Here is a 23,585-nt window from a genome sequence, read left to right as displayed (position 1 = left end):
GACCACACTATCCTAGATAGAGCACATTGGGATTGCTAGAGCAAGCCCCTGTTCAATCATAAGGGATACCTGGACTCTTTCCATATCATACCTCTTTTTGGTATGCTATTTAACCCCTTCCATGCTCATGACGCGCTCAGCTCGTCATGCAGTGCACTGCTCCTGTGCTGATGACGAGCTGACCTTGTCATGAACAATGGTAAATCTGGAGTAACAGCACCCAGCGGGAATTGCCTTAGCACCAATGTGGTTAAAGAGTCCGCTTCCTACACAAGGCAATATATAATAATAAAAAAAGACACACACACAGTTTAATCTGGTTATGGTGGTGTTAAGCAACCTGTATTATGTGGTTTAAAGTAACTTCATGCGTCCTTCATCACAAACCATCAGTCACTCTCCTCTTTCAATACTGCATAGGACTAGAGTCTCCATTGCTAGTTACACAAAACCATGGTTGTTTTTCATTACAATCCGAGACAATGCAGATAAGTTCAGTTTAGATTTTGTGTATAGAAATGTATTTTATGTGGGGATCTCAAATATGTGGTGTGGGTTTGGACCTCAACATGTGTTGGGTAACCATGGCATAGGAACGTTTAGCATCTCTATTCAATGTGACACATAATCAAATGTAAAGAAATAAAGCCTGGCCCTTTGATATTATCATAATGACTGAATATATAGAATTATAGATGGGTAACTGTCAATAAAACGTTTTTCTGAGTGACATCAAATGAACAACGAGAATGAAGCTTGAGTTATCCATGTCAATCAGAAGCCTGAGGTGAAAAACAACCTTATTATTCACATTCTGCTCTTCTAAAATTTTGTATTGTAAATGCACCTCCCTACGACCTTGAATCATCTTTCCCCGGCTACAGCATATACACGGGGCAGAGAACTACTGGGGCACCGATAGGGAGCAAGTTTGAGCTAAATACGTTTTTTTTAAAACAAAAAAAAACCTTGGCCTCCTGCAAATTAACACCACCACCACCACCACCGTTAAGATTCCATCCCCAAATTAAAAAACATAAGTACGACCCCTCCTGCCACTCACACTCCCCATCCTCTGGGCGGAAAAAACCTTCCCCTTCCAAATTGAAAAATAAAAAATAATACTGTCCCTTTACGTTTTCATATATCTTCCTTCTGACCTGACTCCTGCCACCCACCCCACCACCTCTGTTATCTCATTCCAAAGACACTCTCCCTGTTCTCTCATTGATAGCTGACACCCCACGGACCATGGTGCTGTGAGAGTTGCTTGTGGGGACAGCTTAAATTCTCCTCTCAGCTGCGAGTGTAGAGACCTGTGCTGACAGGAGAAGTTCTGGAGATTCCGACAAGGCAGCGGAACAAAGGAGAATGCAAAAGGGGCACAGGAGTCAGTGTGTCATTTTTAATATCTGCATCTTCGGGCTGGTTGAGATCTCCCCTAATCTCAAGTTGTTGTTTGTTTTTCTTGAATTCTTCAAGCTTTCATTGCAGGAGAATGTTCTGTTTCTGGATTGTAATATTTCTACCTTGGTAAATTCCTGTTTCTTCTCAGCCATCCTTTGTGTTTTCCAATCTGAGAACTCTTTGACCTAGATAGTTAGCATTTCCATGTATTTCCTGCAGTTCTTGCTTATGGTTGTCCAGCAAGACAGCAAAGCCATCTCTCAGCCCCTTGAAGAGATTTTCTAAGACTTTTTTCATGACCTTGTTACTGTCCGATATGACCCGAGGGTCGGAGTCTTCATCAGTGATCTGACCTTTGTCTTGCGTATCTTGCTTGTTTGCTGTTGCTCTAGATGACATGGATCTACATAAAAGGAATTTGACTGGCTCGTAGAGATCATCACTGTGAGCCAACTGATACAGGCGCAAATCTGTAGGCTGGTGGCACTGGGCATTCTCTTGTTGCTTGGGGTTTGCTAGTTGGTATCCTGGAACACTGAAGGGCTTGTGTGCCCTGCAAATACTCCGAAATGTCCCCCTCAGTAACGTTTTCCTCTGCGAACAAGCTGATCAATGTGCCTGGGGCCCTGACCACGCAAACTGTTGTGAATAAATGTCATTCTGCAACATCAGATCGCTTCCATGTGCTCCGTGGCTGTGGACCGGCAGGACCCCCAACCAAGAGTGTCAATTGGGGCTATCCCATGTCCTGCTATTACTCATGTGCTTCAGCATCCCACAGACCCACTAATCAACATTACACAGTTGATGCACACCTGGGGCTGCAGGTCAGCACACTTGGATAGTGGGGACACCAGGTATTGTCCAATAAACGGGTGCCTCAGGCCTGGGTGGATTACAAAGTGTTTTTGTTCTGTGGTGCTGCCTATTGAGCTTTTTGCCCACTTTGCTCTTTACCAGGTATGTCTGTGCTCTCAGGAGACCCCAGCCTGCATGATTCAGGCCTTCATTTTGGTTTGGGCCTTGTGGCCTGTCCAACACATCCTTAGTCTGTTCTCGATTGAGACGCCCCAGCAACCTCTCATGCCTTCTATGGGCCAGTGGTTGCAGGCGATACACTCCCTCGTTTCGTAGGACAGAGGGGATCAGGATGCACTGATTTTTCTGTGAGATTGGCAGAGCACGGAGATAAGTAGCTTGTAGTTTTACCAATTTGTCCTACGTTTAAACTATATATTTTTTATTTTTTGTTTGTAACTAATTGTAAATCTAAGTTTTCTTTTTTATGATATGTAATTAAGTTATTTTTAAGTGAATATATTTTTTTAATTAAAGTACTCTTTTAAATTAAAAGTTCAATATACTTAACTATATTGTGACTATATTTTGGTCTTGTATAATTTTGTAGTCCATAGTTTGTTCTTCTACATACAGTGTGTATAAAGTCTGTATTTTTGTCCACAATATTTGTGATATTTTGATATTTTTGGCTCCAGTATTTTGTAGTGCAACTACTTGATAACATTTATAGCCAAAAAGAAGAGTGCATTACTTTGAAGAAATGGGATGTATTATATGTTGTGGTTGTTCCACCTCAACGTGTAATATGCTTATCAGCCCCTTTAGGATCAGAAGGTCCTAAAGCCTTCAGCTCAACCCTGGGTAGCTGTGGCTCTGAGCAGCAAGGCTTACACAAAGGAACAATTGTAAAGTGTTTTGAGCACCAAAACAATTGAAGAAGAAATCAACACGACCCTAAAGAAATCTGTCAGCAATTTATAAAAATAGACTATATTTTTATGTATCATCAAAACATTTCACTCAGACAGGCAATATTGGCAAATTCAAGAAATTTGCCACTTGGAAACTTTTTTTTACCAAAAACGTTGTACTAGTTGTGTTGTGCTCATTTATAGTCACTTTAGTGGGCAAGTCAGGGGTGCTAGCAGGCTCCTCAGAATTGGTTACCTCCACAGACAAAGCAGTCTCCAGGCACTCTAGCCCCATTGCAATGGATTTCTATTAAAGTGGTCCTGATGCAAGGGATAAAAAATGCCGAAGATGCTCAAGGATACTGTGGATGCGATGCGGTTGATGGGGCTCCTCCTGCAGCTATTCTGTGGTCCACAAAGGTGGTACGGTGGTCCAGGTAGCAGGTTCGACGTGCCTCGAAGTCCTCTTCGTACTGTTAGAGGCCCAGTCGCTGTTGGGCTACCCGTTACCTGGTATCGCGGTCACATCCAATTCCTTCCCTGGGCGATAACTCTGCTTTTGAGTGACCAAGCTGGTCTTTGACGACTCTCCCGCGCTCAGCGAAATCAGTACAATTTTGAGCGTCGTGTCCTAGTCTCTGGTGCTGCACTGTGGTGGTTGACTATGATCTGGAGATTTTGGGCTACCAACTTTCCCCAGAAGGCTTCGCAGCTGTTGTGGCCCTGTGCTGTGAACGGGAGGTTAGCCAACTGACCCTTGGAGTCTCTTAGACTCCAAGTGGTGCCTCTCTTTGCCGGTTCCAAGAGGCAGCAGGTCAGTCCTTAGGTTCTTCTTCCAGTCCAGTTAAGATCTGAGTCCTGGGTGCCAGGGGTTGCTCTATTTATGCTCAGAAAATGCCCTCAGGGTAGGATGCAGTTTGTAGCCATTGGGGTCCCACGTTCCCTCCCTCCTGAAGACGTCTTCCTGGGAAGTGTGGTATCTGGCTTTATCAAGGGAGCCTTGGGGAAGTGTGGACAGGTCCACAGTCAAACAGTCTCCTTTCTTTTAGAAAGGAGCTGAAAACCTGGCTCTACTCAGTATGATTTTTCCCTCCGGCCTCCGCGAGCAGCTGTGTTGTGTTCTCTGCTGCAGTTCTCTTTGCCAAAGCGCCGGGACACCCCTTGGGGTAGCCGTGCGCTATAGAAGAGACCTAAACATAACATAACAGAACTGTGAAGGAGTAGCCTTGGCGAAGGTTTGACTAGAGGCGTCCCTCCTTTAAACTCCTCAATGGACTCATGAGGCCCAATGATGGTCTCATTTTAAGCCTTCTTGATTTAACACAGACCAATTAGGAGCTGTATGTTTATTTTTAATAATATTGTGTTTAAAATAACACTTGGAGTGGTAACATCATGTTCGAGGCATATGAGCTGCAGATCGTACACTTTGCATTAGATCGCCACCTGGTGTTGGGCTCGGATGATTGCAGGTTGTTGTCTACTTGGAGAAGTCTTTGTAGTCACGAGATAGGTGACTCCTCCCTTGGACAATACTGCGCATGGGCATCGGCTCCATCCTTATATTGTTTTTTTCCGCCACTGGGTTCAGATGAAAGTTTCTCCGCTCCGGCTAGAAAAACACTTTTCAGCAACTTCGAAGCGCAAAAACTTCCTAAACAACTTTCGACATCGAGTATTATAACTTTCGACGTCATCGGCTCCATTCCGGTCATCGACGCGGGCTGTTGGGCCTATCGACGCCGTGCGGCCTACACCTCATGGACAGAACTCCGTTCAAAAAATGCCCGAAATGTCGAGCAAAGTTTCCACATAGCGATCACCATGAGGTCTGCAACCTCTGTCTATCGCCGGAACACGACAAGTCGACCTGAACAGCTTGTTCCTCCTTCCGATCAAAGAAAACTATCGGGGATCGGAGTGCCCGTCGACATGAAATGAGGAGATCAGCCCCAGCACCGGAGGATATCTTCGACGACGAAGTTCCACTCGTCCCCGAAGAAGATTCACCGTATCAGAGGCAGATGACTCAGATGACTCCATTCCATCAGTTCAGCGCGTGAGTACTACTGCCCCTGCACCACATATACTGCCCAAACCGAAGGCAAAGGTCAGCACTCCGCCCAAAGGGCCCAGTCGAGACCGAATACCTGCTTCTAAGGCCCCGCCGTCCGGCCCGGCTCCGAAGAAAGTAACTAAGCCTTCTGGTGCTTCGACACCAAGCAAGCCACATGTGCCGATTCCAACTATTCCTTCGGCACCAAGACCCAAAGATCCTTCGACACGGAAGCCAAAAGACCCTTCGGCACCGAAGCCTAAAGACGTAGCGGCACCGAAACTAAAAACTGCACCGGTACCGAAAGAAGCACCGGCTCCGAAGCAGTCGACTTCTAAACATAAAGATGCGAAGCCAGCGTCCGACGCCTCAAAGCCGATCAGACCAGCTTCCGCACCGAAAACACCCTCTTCAGTGCCAAAGCCCTCGAGGGCTGATTCCGAGGCTCCTAGACCCTCGACCACGCCTACCAAGCCGAAAATAACACCTTAGGCACCGAAAACTTTGCCACAGGACGTTATAACACCTCCCAAGGCTAAAGACACAAGACAACGTCCATCGGAACCGAAAAAATCGACGCCTAAAAAGGTTGTAGATGAGGAAGAACTTTTTACACCAGATCCTCGACAAAAGAAAATCTACATAAACCCAAAGACAGGTCATGTAGGTGCTATACCTCATAAGAAGAGACCAGCAGATACACCACCCACACCTGTGGTTCCTGCAAAGAAAAAGGACTGTGCAACCTCTCCTATGCACACTCCCTCTCCTATACCTCCTTCCTCTCCTGTTCCTCCTCACATTTCACCACACATTTCTCCTGTACATTCTCCAGTATCACATTCACCTCAGCATACTGATGATGAATACGATATAGGTGGAGGTGAGGATATAGAAGAACCTGATGCATACCCTGTATTAGAGGGTATATGGGATTTTTCAGACCCCAAAAATGTACCATGGGATACGCAAAACCCACAAAATGTGCCTGACATTCCTGATCCACAGTCATACCCATCCAAACCTTCCCCTCCGGAAGATAATATTGGTTTTAGTCCTCTCTTAAACAGAGCTGCTGTTTACCATGGATTACCAATGCATTCTGATGACATTGAAGAAGATTTTCTCCTGGATACATTTGAACAGTCACAAAGATCTGCTCAAATTCTTCCTATGATTAAGGGAGTTATTAAGCATGCTCCATAAATATTCAAAGATCCTGTATGCACTAGGATATTAAACCCAAGAATAGAGAAGAAATATAGGCCTGCACCCACAGATCCAGTCTACATTAAAGGACACCTACCACTAGATTCATTGGTTGTCAAATGCTAGGAAAAGGGCAAACTCTCAAACTTCTGGCAAAGCGTCCCCACCTGACAAGGAATCCAAAGTTATTGATGCGTCAGGTAAGAGAGTAGCTGCACAAGCTACAAATATTTGGCGTATAGCAAATACACAAGCTCTCCTATCTCGCTACGACAGGGCTCATTATGATCAGCTAGAGAAACTACTTGAGCACCTGCCACACCAGTATTAAGATCAGGTAAAAGACCGTGTACAGGAAGGCAAATTAATTTCCAATGCCTCTATAAAATGTGCACTAGATGTCACAGACACAGCATCTAGAGCTGTAAATACCAGGTCCTACTCAGGAGACATGCGTGGTTACGCATTTCAGGGTTTAAACAAGAAGTACAAACCACTATTTTGAACCAACGATTTAATCAGAACCAATTATTTGGCCCAGAAGTAGACACTACACTTGAAAAGATGAAAAAAGACACTGACACCGCCAAGTCTATGGGGGCTTTACAGTCCACACAAGCTAGAGGCTCCTTTAGTCGCTCCTTCTATAGAGGAGGCTCCAAACAAACTGGGTCAGATACGACAACATCTTTCAAGTCACACACGCAAACATCCTCTAACAAGGGATATTTTAGAGGAGGATACAGAGGCAACAATAGTAAAGGAAGAGGTTGCGGTAACAACAACAATCTGTCCTCTTCCACACCAAAACAGTGACTTCCCTCGGCTCCCCCGACAGCATTCCACTCCTGTAGGGGGCAGATTAACACAGTTCCTGCCTGTCTGGAACTCCATCACAACAGACAAGGGGGTAAGACAGATTATCCAACATGGCTACTGCCTAGAACTTACAGCAACCCCTCCGCACATACATACACATACACACACATACCAATGTCCACAGACCATCTGACTCTGCTTCAACAAGAAGTTCTATCACTTCTACAAAAAGATGCTATTCAACTAGTTCCTTTAGAGGAACAAGGAACAGGGGTTTATTCGCTGTACTTTCTAATTCCCAAGAAGGACGGGATACTCAGACCGATTCTCGACCTCAGGTCCCTCAACCAGTACATTCAGTCAGATCATTTTCACATGATCACTCTGCAACAAGTGCTCCCACTACTGCAACAAGGCGATTTCCTTTCAACACTAGACCTAAAGGACGCCTACTTTCACATTCCTATACATCCTGCTCACAGGAAGTATCTAAGGTTTGTAATACGAGGACAACACTATCAGTTCAAAGTCCTTCCGTTTGGCGTAACAACACCACCACGTGTGTTCACAAAGTGCTTAGCAGTGGTAGCAGCACATCTCAGAAGACAGCAGATGCATGTCTTCCCTTATCTGGACGATTGGCTCATAAAAGCAGAGTCATTCAATCAATGTGTCCAACACACACATCAAATAATTCAAACATTGCACAACTTGGGGTTCACAATCAATTACACCAAGTCGCACCTGCAGCCTTCTCATATACACCAGTATCTAGGGGCTACAATAAACACGTCTACAGCTTTGGTGTATCCCAGTCCAGCCAGGGTACAGAGCATTCAAGCCTTAGTCGAACTTTTCAACACCAATAGTCTCTCCAAGCCAGGGTGTTCATGAGACTAATAGGCATGATGGCATCTTGCATCTTCATAGTACCACACGCAAGATTGCAGATGCGCCCATTACAAGAATGCCTAGCACAATAATGGGACCAAGCTCAGCGTCAACTAACAGACCTGGTGTTGGTGGACAGCCGCACACATCACTCTCTGCAGTGGTGGAACACCAAAAATTTGACAAGAGGGCGGCCGTTCCTCGAGCCTGTTCCACAAGTAGTGCTTACGACAGACGCATCCCTCACAGGATGGGGAGCCCATCTCTTACATCATACCACTCAAGGTCAATGGAACAATCAACAAAAACTGTTCCATATCAACCATCTAGAGCTGCTAGCAATATTCCTAGCGCTCAAAACGTTCCAAATTCAAGTACAAAACAAAGCTGTCTTAATCCGGACGGACAATATGACAGCCATGTACTATATACAAAAACAGGGGGGGGGCACACTCTCTGCAACTGTCCCAGCTTGCACAGAACATTTGGAGATGGGCTATTCCTCAAAATATACATCTGCTAGCAGAACACCTTCCAGGAGTTCACAATCAGATAGCAGATCTGTTAAGTCTGCAGTCACAACAGATTCATGAATGGGAACTACATCCACAAGTTCTTCAGCCATTCTTCCAAATGTGGGGGCATCCAAACATAGATCGGTTTACCACCCACGAAAATGCAAAATGCCCAACCTTCACCGCCAGGTTTTCACACCCACTGTCCGAAGGCAATGCGATATGGATGAATTGGTCAGGCAGATTTACGTACGCTTTTCCGCCTCTCCCACTCATTCCACTAATAGTGCGGAAGCTTAGACAACAGTCTCTCAAATTGATACTAGTAGCTCCAACATGGGCACGCCAGCCGTGGTTCACCACACTACTAGACCTCTCTCTGGTTCCACATCAAAAGTTACAGTTCACACCCTCCCTGTTAACACAGAACCATGGAGAACTCAGACACCCAGCCCACACCAACTAAATTTGGTGATCTGGCTCCTGAAGTCTTATAGTTTGGTTATCTATACCTACCACCAGACTGTATGAACATCATTAAAGAGGCTAGAAAACCCACTACTAGAGCGTGTTATGCCGCTAAATGGAAAAGTTCGCAATATATTGCAAAAATAATCACATTGATCCACTGGATGCTTCCATCCAAAATATCATTTGTTACCTTTTACATCTACAAAGGTCTAATTCGGCTTATTCTTCCATACGCCTGCATCTTGCAGCAATTGCAGCCTATTTGCAAAACAGGCAACATCTATCTCTTTTCAGAGTACCTGCAATTAAAGCATTCATGGAAGGATTAAAACGAATAATCCCATCCAGGTTGCCACCTTCTCCTGTATGGAACCTGAACATTGTCCTTACAAGGCTTATGGGACCCCCTTTTGAGCCTCTACATAAATGTGAACTGCAATTCCTAACATGGAAAACAGCTTTCCTTGTTGCCATTACCTCTCTCAGAAGAGTAAGTGAAATGCAAGCTTTCACTATACAAGAACCATTTTTTCAAATACATCCTAATAATCCTAATAATCTTAGATCTAATCCAAAATTTCTTCCAAAGGTCATCACTCCTTTTCACCTAAACTAATCTGTAGAGTTACCTGCGTTTTTCCAAAACCCAAACTCTGTAGCAGAAAGGGCTTTACACACATTAGATGTTAAAAGAGCTCTGTTATACTATATAGATAGGACTAAATCCTTTAGAAAGACAAAACAATTGTTTGTATCTTTCTCTCCTCCACACAAAGGCAACCCCATCTCTAAAGGTGGGATTGCACGGTGGATTGTAAAGTGTATACAAATATGTTATCAAAAAGCGAAACGTGCACTTACAGTCCCTCCTAGAGCACACTCCACTCGCAAACTAGGAGCCTCTATGGCTTTCTTAGGAAATATACCACTAGAGGACATATGCAAGGTAGCTACATGGTCTACACCACACACCTTCACTAAACACTATTGCGTTGATGTGCAAGCCAAGCAGCAAGCTGTAGTAGGCCAAGCTGTCCTTAGAACACTCTTTAAAACTACTGCAACGGATACAAACGACCATCGATTGGGGAGACACTGCTGCACAATCGATGCAAAGTGTACGATCTGCAGCTCATATGCCTCGAACGGAAAATGCTACTTACCAGTATGCATCTGTTCTTGGCATGTAGAGCTGCAGAGTCATAGACGCCCTCCCGTCTCCCCGGGACTTGTTTCCGTTCCAGTTTTTCATCTTACTTAGATGCACACACACATGGACATCCTTTTTTCTTTACTTCTAGTAACTCTATCATTTCCCATCATGGCGAGAAACAATCTAAGGATGGAGCCGATGCCCATGCGCAGTATTGTCCAAGGGAGGAGTCACCTATCTCGTGACTACAAAGACTTCTCCAAGAAGACCACAACCTTCAGTCATCCGAGCCCAACACCAGGTGGCGATCTAATGCAAAGTGTACGACTCTGCAGCTCTACATGCCAAGAACAGATGCATACTGGTAAGTAACATTTTCCTTTCTCCTTTCTAGGTCCTGATGAAATGCCTTGGGGAAAGGCATGAAACTAGTTGACCACCAAGGGAAACATTAGTTAATTGTGCCTAGATTCTTTCCACATGTCCGAAGATTGTAGCATACCTTTTTAGGGGTAAGAAATAAAATCATCTTTTGGACCCACTAAACTGGTATTTTTTTTTTATTTAAACAAATTGTATTCATCACATGACATATATCGCAGGGCTCTGTACCCCAGAGGCCTCTGCACAATCCATAAACAACATCATGACTTTGATTTTCTTTTTAAACAAAGGCAAAGAAATGTAGCAAGGATAAAGAAGTGCAATGCCAATGAAAAATAGCCCTCCCTCCTTTAATTTTTAAAACAGAACCCCCCACCCCCAACGACCCCACCACCCCCCAAGTTGCACAAACAACCTCTGAGCACAATCAGAGCCAGGCCATGCCCACACCCACCGCCCAACCCATACACACATACAAGCAGATACCCTGTGAACACATGGGGTAGCATCAAACTGGAAGAGGGGGAACTCCCTCCACAATCGGTTCCAACATCAGTCCATGATAGTCTGCCCACCGCTTCCAAATTTTATAATGTTTCTGCGGGCAACCTCTAGCTGTAAAAATAGGGAGTTCCAATCCCATGCAGAAGTCCAGGCCCTTCTTCCATACCGACACCAAAGGTGGCGCTGGTGCCTTCCAATCCCTGGCGATATCCCTCTTTGCTAATGTAAAAACCAGCATCATAAGCTGGCACTTATAAATGTTGCCCCCAATTCCTTCCATGACGTGTAGTAATACCAATTTCAGTGACCAGGGCAAGTCCCAGCCCAACACTTCTAAGAGCAGGACATCACCCCTTGCCAGAACCGTGCCAGGGGGGAGCAATGCCAGACCGTGTGTATCAGGGTCCCCTCTTCCTGTTCACATCCAAGGCACATCGGGAAAGCCATCATGCCCGCCCTCCATAGCCAGGCCCTGGTAAAGTAGGCCCTGTGGAGATACTTTAATTGGATGAGACGTAGACATACCGCAATGGCTGCCCCTCGCGGGGAGGCCGGAGCCTCCGTCCAGTCCTCTTCATCCATGGAGACCAGGTCCTCCTCCCAAGTCCCCCTAAGATTCTGCAGAGTGGGGGAGCTGTGTCACCAATGTCTGATAGATCTTGATAATTTTATGATCCTGAAGAGCCCCCATAAATATCTTGGCTTCCACCGGACTGAATTTGGCGAGTGCCTCCAGACCCACCAGACTAGGAGACTGGGCGCGATGAAATTGGAGGTATTTATAGAATTGGGACTTAGACATCGGAAAGTCGCCCTGCAGGTCTTGAATGGTCTTCAAGGTGGTCCCTCTCATAACATCACCAATAATAGAAATACCAATGCTATCCCATCCCCGAAATCCCGGCAAGGCAGCCAATTGCGGCAGGCGCCCATTGTTCCACAGTGGGGTCTCCCGGGTCAGCGTGTTTCACCACCCTATCCGCTGCAACGCCTGCCGCCAGACCTGAAAGACCACCCGAGTCACCGACAGCAGAGACCTGCGCCCGGTGCAGAGTATAGGATCGTGTGGAGAGCTAGATCCCCCATGAGGCGCCTCTCTACTGCGTAAGCTGGGTCATCCCGACTCCCATACCACCACTCATTTAGGACAAGTAGCTGTGAGGCCATATAGTAGGACTGAACATCCGATGTCGCCAAGCCTTTGCAATACGCGGACAGGAAGCATGTCCGCAAGGCAACGCATACCACCCCACCTGCCCACAAGAACTGCTCCAGAGCAGAATTCACCTATCTAAACCATCGGGGGGAAGCGAGTAGGGATAGTTCTGCAGCTGATACAATAAGCGAGGAAGCGCAACCATCTTAAATATGGCCGATTGGCCATAAATTGACACTGGCATCCGCGACCAGATCTTCAAATCATCCCAGACGCGTTCCCAAACCGGAACAAGGTTGCTCTCCCAAGCCACCGTGGGTGATTTGGAAAGGAACACCCAAAGATACTTCATACCATTGGTAACCACCCAGACCGACTCAGCCCAATCGCCTACACCAGACTCATTTCCGAGAAGCCATAGTGTGGATTTGTTTGTATTCTTGTAGACACCAGGCGATTCTCCAAAGATCTGCATAATGCGAAGCAGTCATGGACCAGTCCTATTCACATGCGTTAAAAGAAATAACACCTCATCGGCATAAAGCGCGATACGGTCCGACAACCCATGATCCCATTCAAAGCCTGTCACTTGCCCGTCCATACGGACCCAGGCAGCCAATGGCTCGACTGCCAACGTGAAGAGATGAGACAGCGGGCAACCCTGCCGGGTGCCACGCCCCAAAGGGAAAGTGGAGGAAAACGCGCCAGCTTTCAGTACAGAGGCCGTAAGATCAGTATAAAGCAGAGATCGATAGGACAGAAAGCACAGGCCGAGATTGAGGCGGCGCTACTGAGCAAAAAGATATACCCAACTAAGGGAATCATACGCCCGGTCCATACTCGCCAGCAAGAACGTTGCTTGCTCACATCGTCCCCGAACGGCCTCCACAGCCACCTGAGCGCGACGTATATTATGTCGGGTCACCCGCTGAGCATGAACCCGGAATAATCTGGATGGATAAGCATAGTGATATGAGCCTGCAGGCGATTGGCTAACGCCTTGGCCAAACTTTTGGCTTCCACTTTGAGGAGCAAGATGTGGCAATAAGAAGCATGGCTATACATCTGCCTGGTTTATGAAACAGGACAGCTTCATTATGCCGCCAGACTCGTGGAAGGCAGCCCCGCTCGCGCGACTCCGCCACCACTCGAAGATAGTGGGGCCCTAACTGTAGAAAGAACTTCTTAAAGAACTCGCAGGGGAACCCGTTGGGCCCCGGTGCCTTGCCCAAATTAAGGTCACTCAGGGCTGCGCCCAATTCCTCCTGCGTAAGCGGAAGGTCCAGCTCCACGCTCACATCCTCCGGCAGAGTCCAAGGGGCAGAGCATCTAAAAAGCGGCCAATCTCGTCCTCGCTGAGACATTCTTTGGGGCATACCGCTCCATAAAATATGTGGAAAAGCTTTTGGCTATCTCGAGGGAATCCGTGAGGGGCCGTCATCTGGGCCCACTATCCCAGGAAGGGGCTGAGCGTGAAACAACCCCTCAAAGTCTATGGAGCATCTTACCGGATTTATCTCCCCATTGATATATTCGGCTGTGGGTGGCCAACCAGGGCCGTAATGTCATCCTCCACTCATCAAATGCGCGTTTCAGTCTCCGTGATGTGGGCCACTGCGTTCCGGTGGTCCTGGCGAAGAAGCATGACATCCGACCCAACAGCCCCGATCTTAGCCTCCAGGGCATCACAAGACTGTGTGATTGCGGCTGTGAGGGCAGCATTATTTGGTTGGTATCTCCGGAGCAACTCCCCCTTCCCCCCCCGCCAAACCAGCGTCGCTGCGGCTGTCCCATGGCACGTGAATTTATCCAGTGTACTCTGCTTTGCGGAACCCACCCCCGGCTTTTCGTGGGTCATTATGTCCACTGGGGCCCAACCACTGGACCACCGACATAGATCTCCCCCCCCCCCCCCCAGGAGACTCGGAGGGAGGGCCAAAAACTGAAGATCCGGGACCGCCGCGACCCGATACATCAGCCGAACATGGGGTCTCAGCAGACCTCTAGGAGGAAACTGGCAGGCCCTTTAGTGTCCACAGTTAACCATACAGGGAAGGAAAGATGGCCAGCCCACTCCGCCTTGATCCCAGGGTATGGTTATACGTCAAACCACTTGCAACAGCCAGGTTCAGGCGGGGTTCTCCGTCCCCCTCTTGGGCCCCAGAACGCGATCACTGCCGAGCACCGGAGCAAGCCAGGGAGGCACAAAGGCACAACTACAGTGCATCACACAGTAACTTTACCCCCCCACCCCCACTCCCCCGCGACCGGCGCGAGGGCATGGTGACACCAGGAGGAAGGCGCATAACCCGCTGCTGATTGCTGGGGTCTGCGTCGGGGCGTGTGCTCAGCCTTCGGTGTAGGGCAGCCCCAAAGCCGGAACTCGCAGGGCCCCCTCGGCGTCTACCGCAGCACAACTCTGCTGCCGGGTGAAGCCCACATCAATCTTTTGCGGCCTGACTCAGGCTGCCGATATCGCCGCCGCCCTCTCAGAGCACGGCGGTGGGGGATAGGGGGGAGCCTCACCGCACACTACCGACCCTAGAGGCTGCTTCCCCCTCCTGACCACCTCACCGTATAGCAGGCAGCTGTGAGCTGTCTCCTCCGGCTCAATCGATACCTTGAAGCCCCACGCTTGTTCCGCTCCAGCCACCGCCGCTTACGATGGCGTCTCGCTGCTGTCTCCGGATCGCGCCTCAGCCGCGGCGTCTCCCAGCAGGAAAACTTGTGGAAATGAGGATCGCTCTCACCCCCAGGCGCTCCCCAGCCGGGGCACGGACGATAGACTCAATACGGAGTCGGAGGGCAGGAGAAATTAAGGATATTAGTGCAGGCTGGGCGGAGCTCGCCTAGCACACGTCCACCATCATCTGCTGCTAGGCCACACCCCTAAACTGGTATTTTTAACTTCACTTTCTACTTTTGCATAAAAACCAACTCCCTTATGATTGACCATAAGCGGATAGGTGTATATGGACACCACTGCATTTTACAAGTTAGTGCTCCAGCGTATTCATAGGTTGTAGCACCCCCCTGTCCGTAGAGGGCAGGGATGGACCCTATGATGCATGCCATCAAGGGGAAACACGGGTGGGTGAGGGTTTTATGAAAAAGATTATATTCTTTTTAGTTGTTTCTCTGCAAGGCAATACAATCTCTATCCCTTTCTCCTCCTTCCTATAGAGGGTACCTCTTGATTATTTGTATCTCAAGGTGCACAATTCTGCCCACTCTCAACAGGGCTGAATGGCAGAACCCCTCTCTTGAAGTCCAGAGCTCCCTAGCCCCACCCTGAGGTATGGCTACCAAGGGGATTACACGCCCATGAAAAACTGGTTTGATAAGCAGTTTTCCCTCTCCTTCCTTGGTGCCAGCTAGTCTGCCTCAAAAGTGGAGCTGCCCCTCTCCCCAGTGCTCCCCATTTGCTCTTCACAGTTGGCTACAGCTTTGAAGCTTGCCTTTTGGGCCAACACTCGTGTGGCTTCCTGAAGGAGGGAAGTAACACTACGCTTCAGTACAGGCTCCTATTTTCTCTTTTGCAGGGAGTGGCTATCACATCTCCCTAGGAGAGTAGAAAATTGTCTTGGGGTCAGGCTCCCTGTGTAACAGTTAAGGGCAAATGAGAGTGAATGCAACAAAGTGTCAACTTTGTTAAAGTTGAGTACTGTTACTTGTTACAATTTCGACTCGAGAATCAAGTCTGGCTTAATGTAATGCGATGCTTGATAATTTGGAGTATCAACTTTGGTCTGGAGTTAGCACAGCTGTGGGGTTAGCGTGTAACCCTGTTCTTGCTAATGGGTTGACCAAGACTTTTACCAGTAAAAACAACAGTTTTGTGTTTTTATTGCCAGAATATATTACATATATACACCCTGCCATAGGTTGACTTGCACATATTACAGAGGGAGGTTTGTCTTTGCTTTTTATGTGTCAAAGCTGGGCTAGGATTTTTAAACTGCTCTTCCAGTCTGCAAAGGCAGACTGGGAGACTCTTTTTACCTTTGTCACACCTAGAGTGGCTTAACCAGTGCTACAATTCTTGGGCTGTCTCTCTACCCTAAATACCCAGGATGCTGTATACTAGGGACATATATGTAAGTTAGCCTAGGGTGTAGCTAATGTGACATACATATTTTTGGTGTCTGTGCATTCATAGTTAAAAAACCAGCAGCATCAGTCAAAAAAAAGTGTTGGGGTGGCAATACAAAAAGAAGCATTTTCTTACATGGACCTCCTCCAGACAGAAGGTGATAAACTACAAACCTTTACTCTGGTAGTTCTCATCATCTAAGTCGAAGAAGCTGGAAAAGCAATCTGTATTGGTCTGGTCCATCCCAGGTCCGTGTTCCACTGTTAAGTCCATACCCTGTAGGGAATGGACCACCTCAACAACTTGAGGGTCTCCCCTCTAATCTGCATCAACCATCTAGTAAGTCTGTGGTTGATATGACCTCTGAAGTTAGTCCCAGACAAGTTGGGTCTCAGCTTCTTCATGGACCAACCACAGGAAAGGCTTCCATATCAATGGCACTCCGACACTGCTCTCTGTATGGAGGAGTTGCCTTCTAATGAAGGCAACTTGCTGATACTGGCCCAGATCATTTACCTGTGACAACACTGTCCCTGTTCCATGTTCAGAGGCATCTATCTGAACAATGAATTAATTACTGAAGTCGGATGTCTTCAGGACAGGTGCTAAGCAAAGAGCTGCCTTGAGTGGGTGAAAAGTCTTTGAAACTGCTCAGTCTAGATTGCTTTTCTGTGTTGCTTCTTGGAGGTAAGTTGTGTTAGTGGTGCCACTATGGTACACATAAACTTTAATAAATCTCCTGTTGTATCCAGTCAGACCAAGAAAGGCTCTGACATGGGTCTGAGTCTAAGGAGTTTCCCAGGCCAGAATTCTGAGGATCTTGGGTTGAAGAGATTGTACATGACATCCACCAACTTGGAGGCCCAAGTTAACCACAGAGCCTTGCTCTATCTGGCACTAACTTGCCTTGATAGCTAGACCTGCCTGCTGCAGGGCCTGAAGCAATTCCAGGTGTAGCAAAATACAGCTGTCTCATCCAGATAAGCTGCACTGAAACTCTCCAGATCTGACTGAGCTTGATTCACCAACCTCTGTAAGGCGTCTGGTGCATTTTCAACCCAACGGTTATCACTTTAAATTGAAAGTGCCTTCAGGTGTGGAAAACGCAGACCTCTCCTTGGGTCCTGGGGTGAGGGCTATGTGCCAATAACCTTATGTTGGGTCAAAGGTACTTCGATATTTTGCTGCCCTCAGCCTAATGATGAGCTCATCAGCTCTTGGTATGTGGTGGTGACTGCATTGAGGCCCCTGTACTCCACAGAGAACCTCATCTCAGGGTTCCCCTCTTTTGGATTAGGCACCACTGCCACGTGGCTGGCTCATTGACTACTGGAAGTGTCCGTCACTCCTATCTCCAACATCTTGGGAAGTTCTGCCTTGGTGCCAGCCTTGACTTGGTAAGATAGCCTCTGTATTTTGCTCTTGATTGTCACCAGTGTCAATATCATCGGTACACCTTGTTGTCAGACCTGGGGTCAGAGATAGCATTTCAGCAAACTGCGTCAATAATAGATAGCAGTCTCCTTGTTGCTGTTCTATTATGGTGGAGGTGTAAAGTACTCCTTCCTCAGTTCCATCTTGGGCATTGGATGATCAGAGGTCTGGTAGGGGCTCACTCTTTTCCTCCTCTTCTCCGGCAGTCACCATCCGCATGGTGATGTCTTCCATGTCCTGCGCATCTTGAACCTTCTTTGCAGTAAGCTACCCTACCACCCTTTCATCTAATGATTTAATATAGTTTTAACAACCTGCCCCCAATATGATTTTTTTATATTTGTATTGTGGACCCTCACACACCCTGTTGGTGTCATGTTTAATCATCTGGTCCCTAGGAGCACTTTAAATATTGTTCGAATACTCATGGGATTAAAAATATTACAAATAACTAGTGGAAATGCCGGTTTCCATTTATTCTGTGTGACACTGGTATGGCTAAAAAGTATTATTAGTCAGGTGAATTTAAGGGGAGGGTTACTATCTCAATACCCTAATACTGTGTCAGTGTTGGTTATTTTTTAAAAGTATATTATAAAAGTAATGAGCCTTAAACTGCATTACACAAGGGCAAAGTGGTTATGAGTAATAATAAGAAGTTTATGAGGACTCATCCAAGTTTATTTCCAAAGGTCGTGCCAGCCTCCCTTGTAACTGTGGCCAATACCAACCTGCTTTAAACATCCAACTACTCCAGTGACATGAGCCAATAACACTGATGTTAAGAGGGTTCTAAATGTTATTTGTTTATGACTAAACTCTGAAATCAGTCAGAAGATCGGTTTGTCAATTTTGGACTTATTTGGAAGGGTTTAGCCACTACATTTCTAGGTAGATTGTTTCAGGCTGTCTCTTTTATTATTGGCAAATGAAACTCTCCCTCTGAGGCCGGACACTCACTCTACTAGAGGAAAAGTTTTCAGAGTAGCTCACTAAGACAGTCTCAATTTAAGAGCTATGCAAAGCTGCCGTTTGTAACTCTGTCCACACTTTCACAAGATATTGTCTCAGATAAAATTCCATGGCAGACACCTAGGTGGCATGGACTTCTCTTAGGCATCTGTTTGGGTAAGCTACTTTTTGCTTATTTCTTTGCACTGCTTTTTTCTTTTATCAGGGTTGGTCTTGACACTCTGTTCAGTGCTTGTGACAGTGAATATCCCCAGAGATAGAAGGAAAAGTTTCTTACCTGCAACCCTAGTTCTCCTCCTGAGGAATATTCATTATAGTTATAAGCAACCTGCCCTCCTTCCCCAATAATAGTTAGCATTGCAAGTAGTTTCAAAACCAGGATCCGGATCTTACAATGCAAATTAACTGGCTCAATTGTCATTGATGGTGCGTGATGGGATACTGCTGGTATGTGCATCCCTGAAGGAGCAATGTAATTTCCTGCCTTTTATCTTTGCAGCCTATTTGACTTAATTATCTTATATCTCTTCTTTTTCTTAAAAATAAGTCATGTGTGCGTATGAACATTTTTCTGTTACTATTATTATTTAGAGTTTCTTTATTGCTATTTTAACCCCTTAAATGCTGAGGCTTTCCCCATGCCTAGCGCGGAGGTATTTCTTTGCTATTTGGGGTTCTTTACGCATGGGGGTTCTACCGTTACCCTAGGTTTGTAGATTTCCCTATGGAGAAGCAAAAGAATAACCGAAATGTACCTACAATGTGTTTTTGTGGGGAAAAATGAGAAAAAGTGCTGTGCAAGTTAATATATGTTTGTTTTCTAAAAACAACAAAGGTTTGCTGTGCTAAGATCATCTTCCACGCTTTCAGGGCAAGCTGAGCTGTGTCCAAAAAACTGTTTTTTTTTTTAATTTTCGTAAGAGGGAGTCCATTTTCCTAATTTTTGGGTTTCAACCTACTTGCAGTATGTGGTAGAAACCATTTTGAACCTCGTGTGTGTTAACAGATACCTATATATTTTGGAAAAGTAGACACAATTCTGAATTCAGAAAGGGGGTATTTGTGTAGACCCCTGAAAGTTTTCCCAAATAAACTAATTGTTGAAATAAAAAAAATTATGAAAGTAAGCAAAAAAAGAAAAAAAAACAATCTGTGACAGTTTACATTTGTCATTTTTTGTCACAATGGTAGATTCAGAAAAGCAAGATCACATTAGGTCCGTCGGACCCTTCTGGTGACAAGAATATATAAAGTTTGTTGGTGTTCCAAAAACGTGTGATGCCCAAAGCAAACAACTGACCTGCAGCTGATAATGATTTTTCATTGTATACCGACCATGCAGAAATTCATATGGTATAATGTAATTAATGAAAATTGAGTATGAAGGAAACCTGTGCATTTCTGTAATGTGCACTAGAGATTGAGTTTAGGAACTGTAGTTATTTTTATGCCTGTGAATTGTGGGTTTCTCATGTTATCCTGTGATTCAGAATTCGTTATAAAAAAAATGTGTTCTTTTTTGCACACACTACTTGATATTTACAGCCCAAAAAACAGCAGAGAAATCATGTTGGTAATATTAAATGTGGTGCTATTCTGTGTTCCCTTCTTAACCTCAATCTTTAGCTATAAACACACATTTTCTTCACGTTTCTGTGAGTGAAAGTTCTGGAATCTGCAGGAATCCACAAATTTCCAAGCTTCTATTATTCCTACATGTCTCCTGATGCTCAAAATCCACAGCTACCCCTATCACCAATGTTTCCATGTTGCGATTTGGGGCTATTTGTGTCAGTAGCATTCTTTTAAGGAGAAGTGTCGGAAAATCAGGTGGTAGGAATTTTGTGAATGGTCACAGATTTTGGAAGTCGCGGTCACAGAAATGTAGTATAATGCAAGATTTTCGGCTTTTTGGCAAAGTTTGAAGTTTAAGTAGTCTGTAATCAAGTATACAGATAGGCTTGTGGACTTCTGCCAGCTGGCCTCTAACCCTGACCGGGGAAGTGCTCTCATCATGAGGTGTTGTGAGCACATACACTTCCCACCTGTCTGAGAAGTTAATTTCAAAGCAGTGCACTGCTCTGTCTTTTTTGAGTTTCCTAAAAACAAGCTCTATAGGAAATAATTTACGGTGCTTTCAAATTGTACAGCACCCCACAGTGCCACCTTTATACAGTTCACTAGACTCCTACAAAGATTGTATCCATCTACAGCTTATAACCTTCACGAAGGAGAGATTAGACTGTCTCTCATACGATCTTCTCACTAGTTAAGTGGAAAAGCAACCTGAAGGACTAGGAGCAACAGGTTTTCAGGTGTCTCAGTAAATCCTAAATTCGGATTGGTATGTCCATTCTCAGATAGTTTGCGTGCATCTTAGAATGTCAGATGTGTATCAGAGTAAGATTAACCCTCATTGCTAGGTGTGCCAGATCCACTATCTTGTGAGAGTGGACCAGACATACTTTTAAAAACTCAAGTTCATTAGATCATACCCTCTAATTTTTAAATTAGAGCCAAAAAGTGTGTTTTTGTTGGTTTGGTGTTAATCTATTTTTTCCCGACATTAGCATAAGTGATCGGTTATGCTTTAAACAGGGTTCTCCAAAGTCGGTTCTGGAGGGCCAGATCCATGCCAGATTTTAGCATATCCCTTTTTAGATACACATAGTTCTCTTAAAAATCTGGCTTTAGAGAAACCTGTTTTAAAAGGTTAACACTTTTGTATATTTGTGATGTTTTAACTTACCGGTCATCACTTCTGTCAATCTGAACGACCCTAACAAAATGTGTTTTCAGCCACCTTGAAACTCAGCCTGCATGCACTTGTGAGTTTCGTGCTATAGGTGATAATAAATTCAACAGCCATGGGGGCGAAACTTTAATGTGACCAACCCTAGGCTGGTGGTGAGTGGTACCCAGATGTGTGAAAAACTAGTCTTTGTCATCCATTCATATAATCAACTTAATTCCGTCGGGTCTTGCTGCTGCTTCTGGCTTCGACTTTTTGTAAAACACTATGGGGTCAATGAAGTTATTACGGGCATGAACTCCATATTTGACCCTGTTAGATGTGCAAAGGTTTTCATCCGGTCACAAATCATCAGATTTCCTAACTGAGAGTTTTTGCTACCTGTAGAAAACTTGTTGTAATGTACTATACCCCAGAAAAGATTTTCAAAATACTAACTGGGTGTAGAAGTGGTTACCGATTCAGGATTTGGAAAGGGTGTGTTTTGGGTATCCTTTCTGATTACTGAATAGGAACTCTGTATAATAGTTTGTAATTGTAACTGGTCAAAACCATTGATCAGTTACCGCCTCCCTATTTCGAGGTATTCACTGATTCGCAAAGGGGAAGGGGTCAAAATTGTGCTGCTATCCTCAGAGGAATTAGGCAGTGGCCAACAGGGCGACTGCCTGCTTTTATTGAAGGTTTTGAAAACTGAAAACCATTTTTAAAAGCAGAATTATTTATTTTAAGAAACTTAGATGGTGTTCTTACTAAAAATAGTGCTTTCCGTTTTGAAAAACATTCCTAGCTATGGTTGGCTGCAGTCCTAAGTAAGTCACCATCCTTGTATCAGAAAAGTGATAGGTTTCTCTCCTCAACTGATACATTTCATGATACTGCTGCTCTTGCTAGAATATTGTTTATTTGGAATTGAACAACAATTTTACTGAATTGTTTATTGTATGTCACCAGAGAGTAGCCATCTGCTATGTGATCCTTCTTTTATAGTTTTTTCCCCTTGATTTAGTTTCTAGTGCCAAGTTAAAGAGGAGGAAAAACTGGTTCGGAACATCAGTCTATACAGAATTAGCTGCAGATGGAGAAACAAAGAAAACCGCAAAATCAAATGGTTCTAATCCAAAATGGGATGAGCAGATCACTCTGTAAGTCCAAATGTGTTTTTAATGCATATACTTAAAGTTCTAATATTCCCCAAAACCAACAAGTGCATATTACTCGAATATTAGTTTTAAATATTTTTATGTTTTGTTTACTTGCATGTTTTTGTTTAATGAAATGTGAGCACATTTTATTTATATATTTCTACATGTATTATGTGTTAATCCTTTTAATAGTATCTTTTGAAAAAGTTCCTGATATAGAATCCATAAAGTTTCATGGTTAACTCGCTAAGAAGAATACTTCTATTACTGAGTCAAGAATTTCTTTGATAAATCTTTTTTCAATAAATTGATCTAGGTGACAAATTTGGAAGAGGGTGAATGAGAAACCGAAAAACAATAAAAGGTGCCAGAAAATCTGTATAGGATATGACACTCCCAGCCTTTTATTTCTGCATGCCCTTGGAGGTATTTTGTGATTGTTTAGACCCCAATTGTAGTAAACCTTACGATATTCTTTTTATACTTGTTAGGGGGTGTTAAAAAAAGATACTTTATTCAATAGCTGCCAACTATTTCTGAAGGGAGAAAGCTGTGCCACTGTACCGGCCCTGCTGGGGACTACTTACCCACCCTCCCTTGTTCCTGTAATGTGCTTGAAAAGCGCGTCTCCTTCCCGCAGCGTGGAGTAGCTGCCAACGATTTCAGAAGGGAGAAAGCTGTGCCACTGTACCGGCCCTGCTGGGGACTACTTACCCACCCTCCCTTGTTCCTGTAAGGCGCTTGAAAAGTGTGTTGCTTTCCCGCAGCGTGGAGTAGCTGCCAATGATTTCAGTAGGGAGAAAGGTGTGCCACTGTACCGGCCCCGCCGGAGACTACATTACCCACCCTCCTTTGCTCCTGTAAGGCACTTGAAAAATGCATTGACTCCCCGCAGCGTAGAGTAGCTGCCAA

At 45.2% G+C, this 23,585-nt stretch overlaps 1 protein-coding gene across 2 annotated transcripts in view; it reads left to right on the top strand.

Moving 5' to 3' along the window:
- The window catches only part of WWP1 (WW domain containing E3 ubiquitin protein ligase 1), a 1,173,512-nt gene that overhangs the window by 117,238 nt on the left and 1,032,689 nt on the right, over positions 1 to 23,585 (top strand). For both annotated transcript variants that reach the window (XM_078687073.1, XM_078687072.1), the window contains exon 3: positions 22,538 to 22,673. In XM_078687073.1, the coding sequence (XP_078543199.1) occupies positions 22,538 to 22,673 (136 nt within the window). The remainder of the gene's footprint in view (positions 1 to 22,537; positions 22,674 to 23,585) is intronic.

The sequence above is a fragment of the Lissotriton helveticus genome, chromosome 4_1 (assembly GCF_964261635.1).
Source record: "Lissotriton helveticus chromosome 4_1, aLisHel1.1, whole genome shotgun sequence".
Taxonomy (NCBI): domain Eukaryota; kingdom Metazoa; phylum Chordata; class Amphibia; order Caudata; family Salamandridae; genus Lissotriton; species Lissotriton helveticus.
Note: the sequence above shows the minus strand (reverse complement) of the source record. Positions and strands in the feature narration are given on the sequence as shown.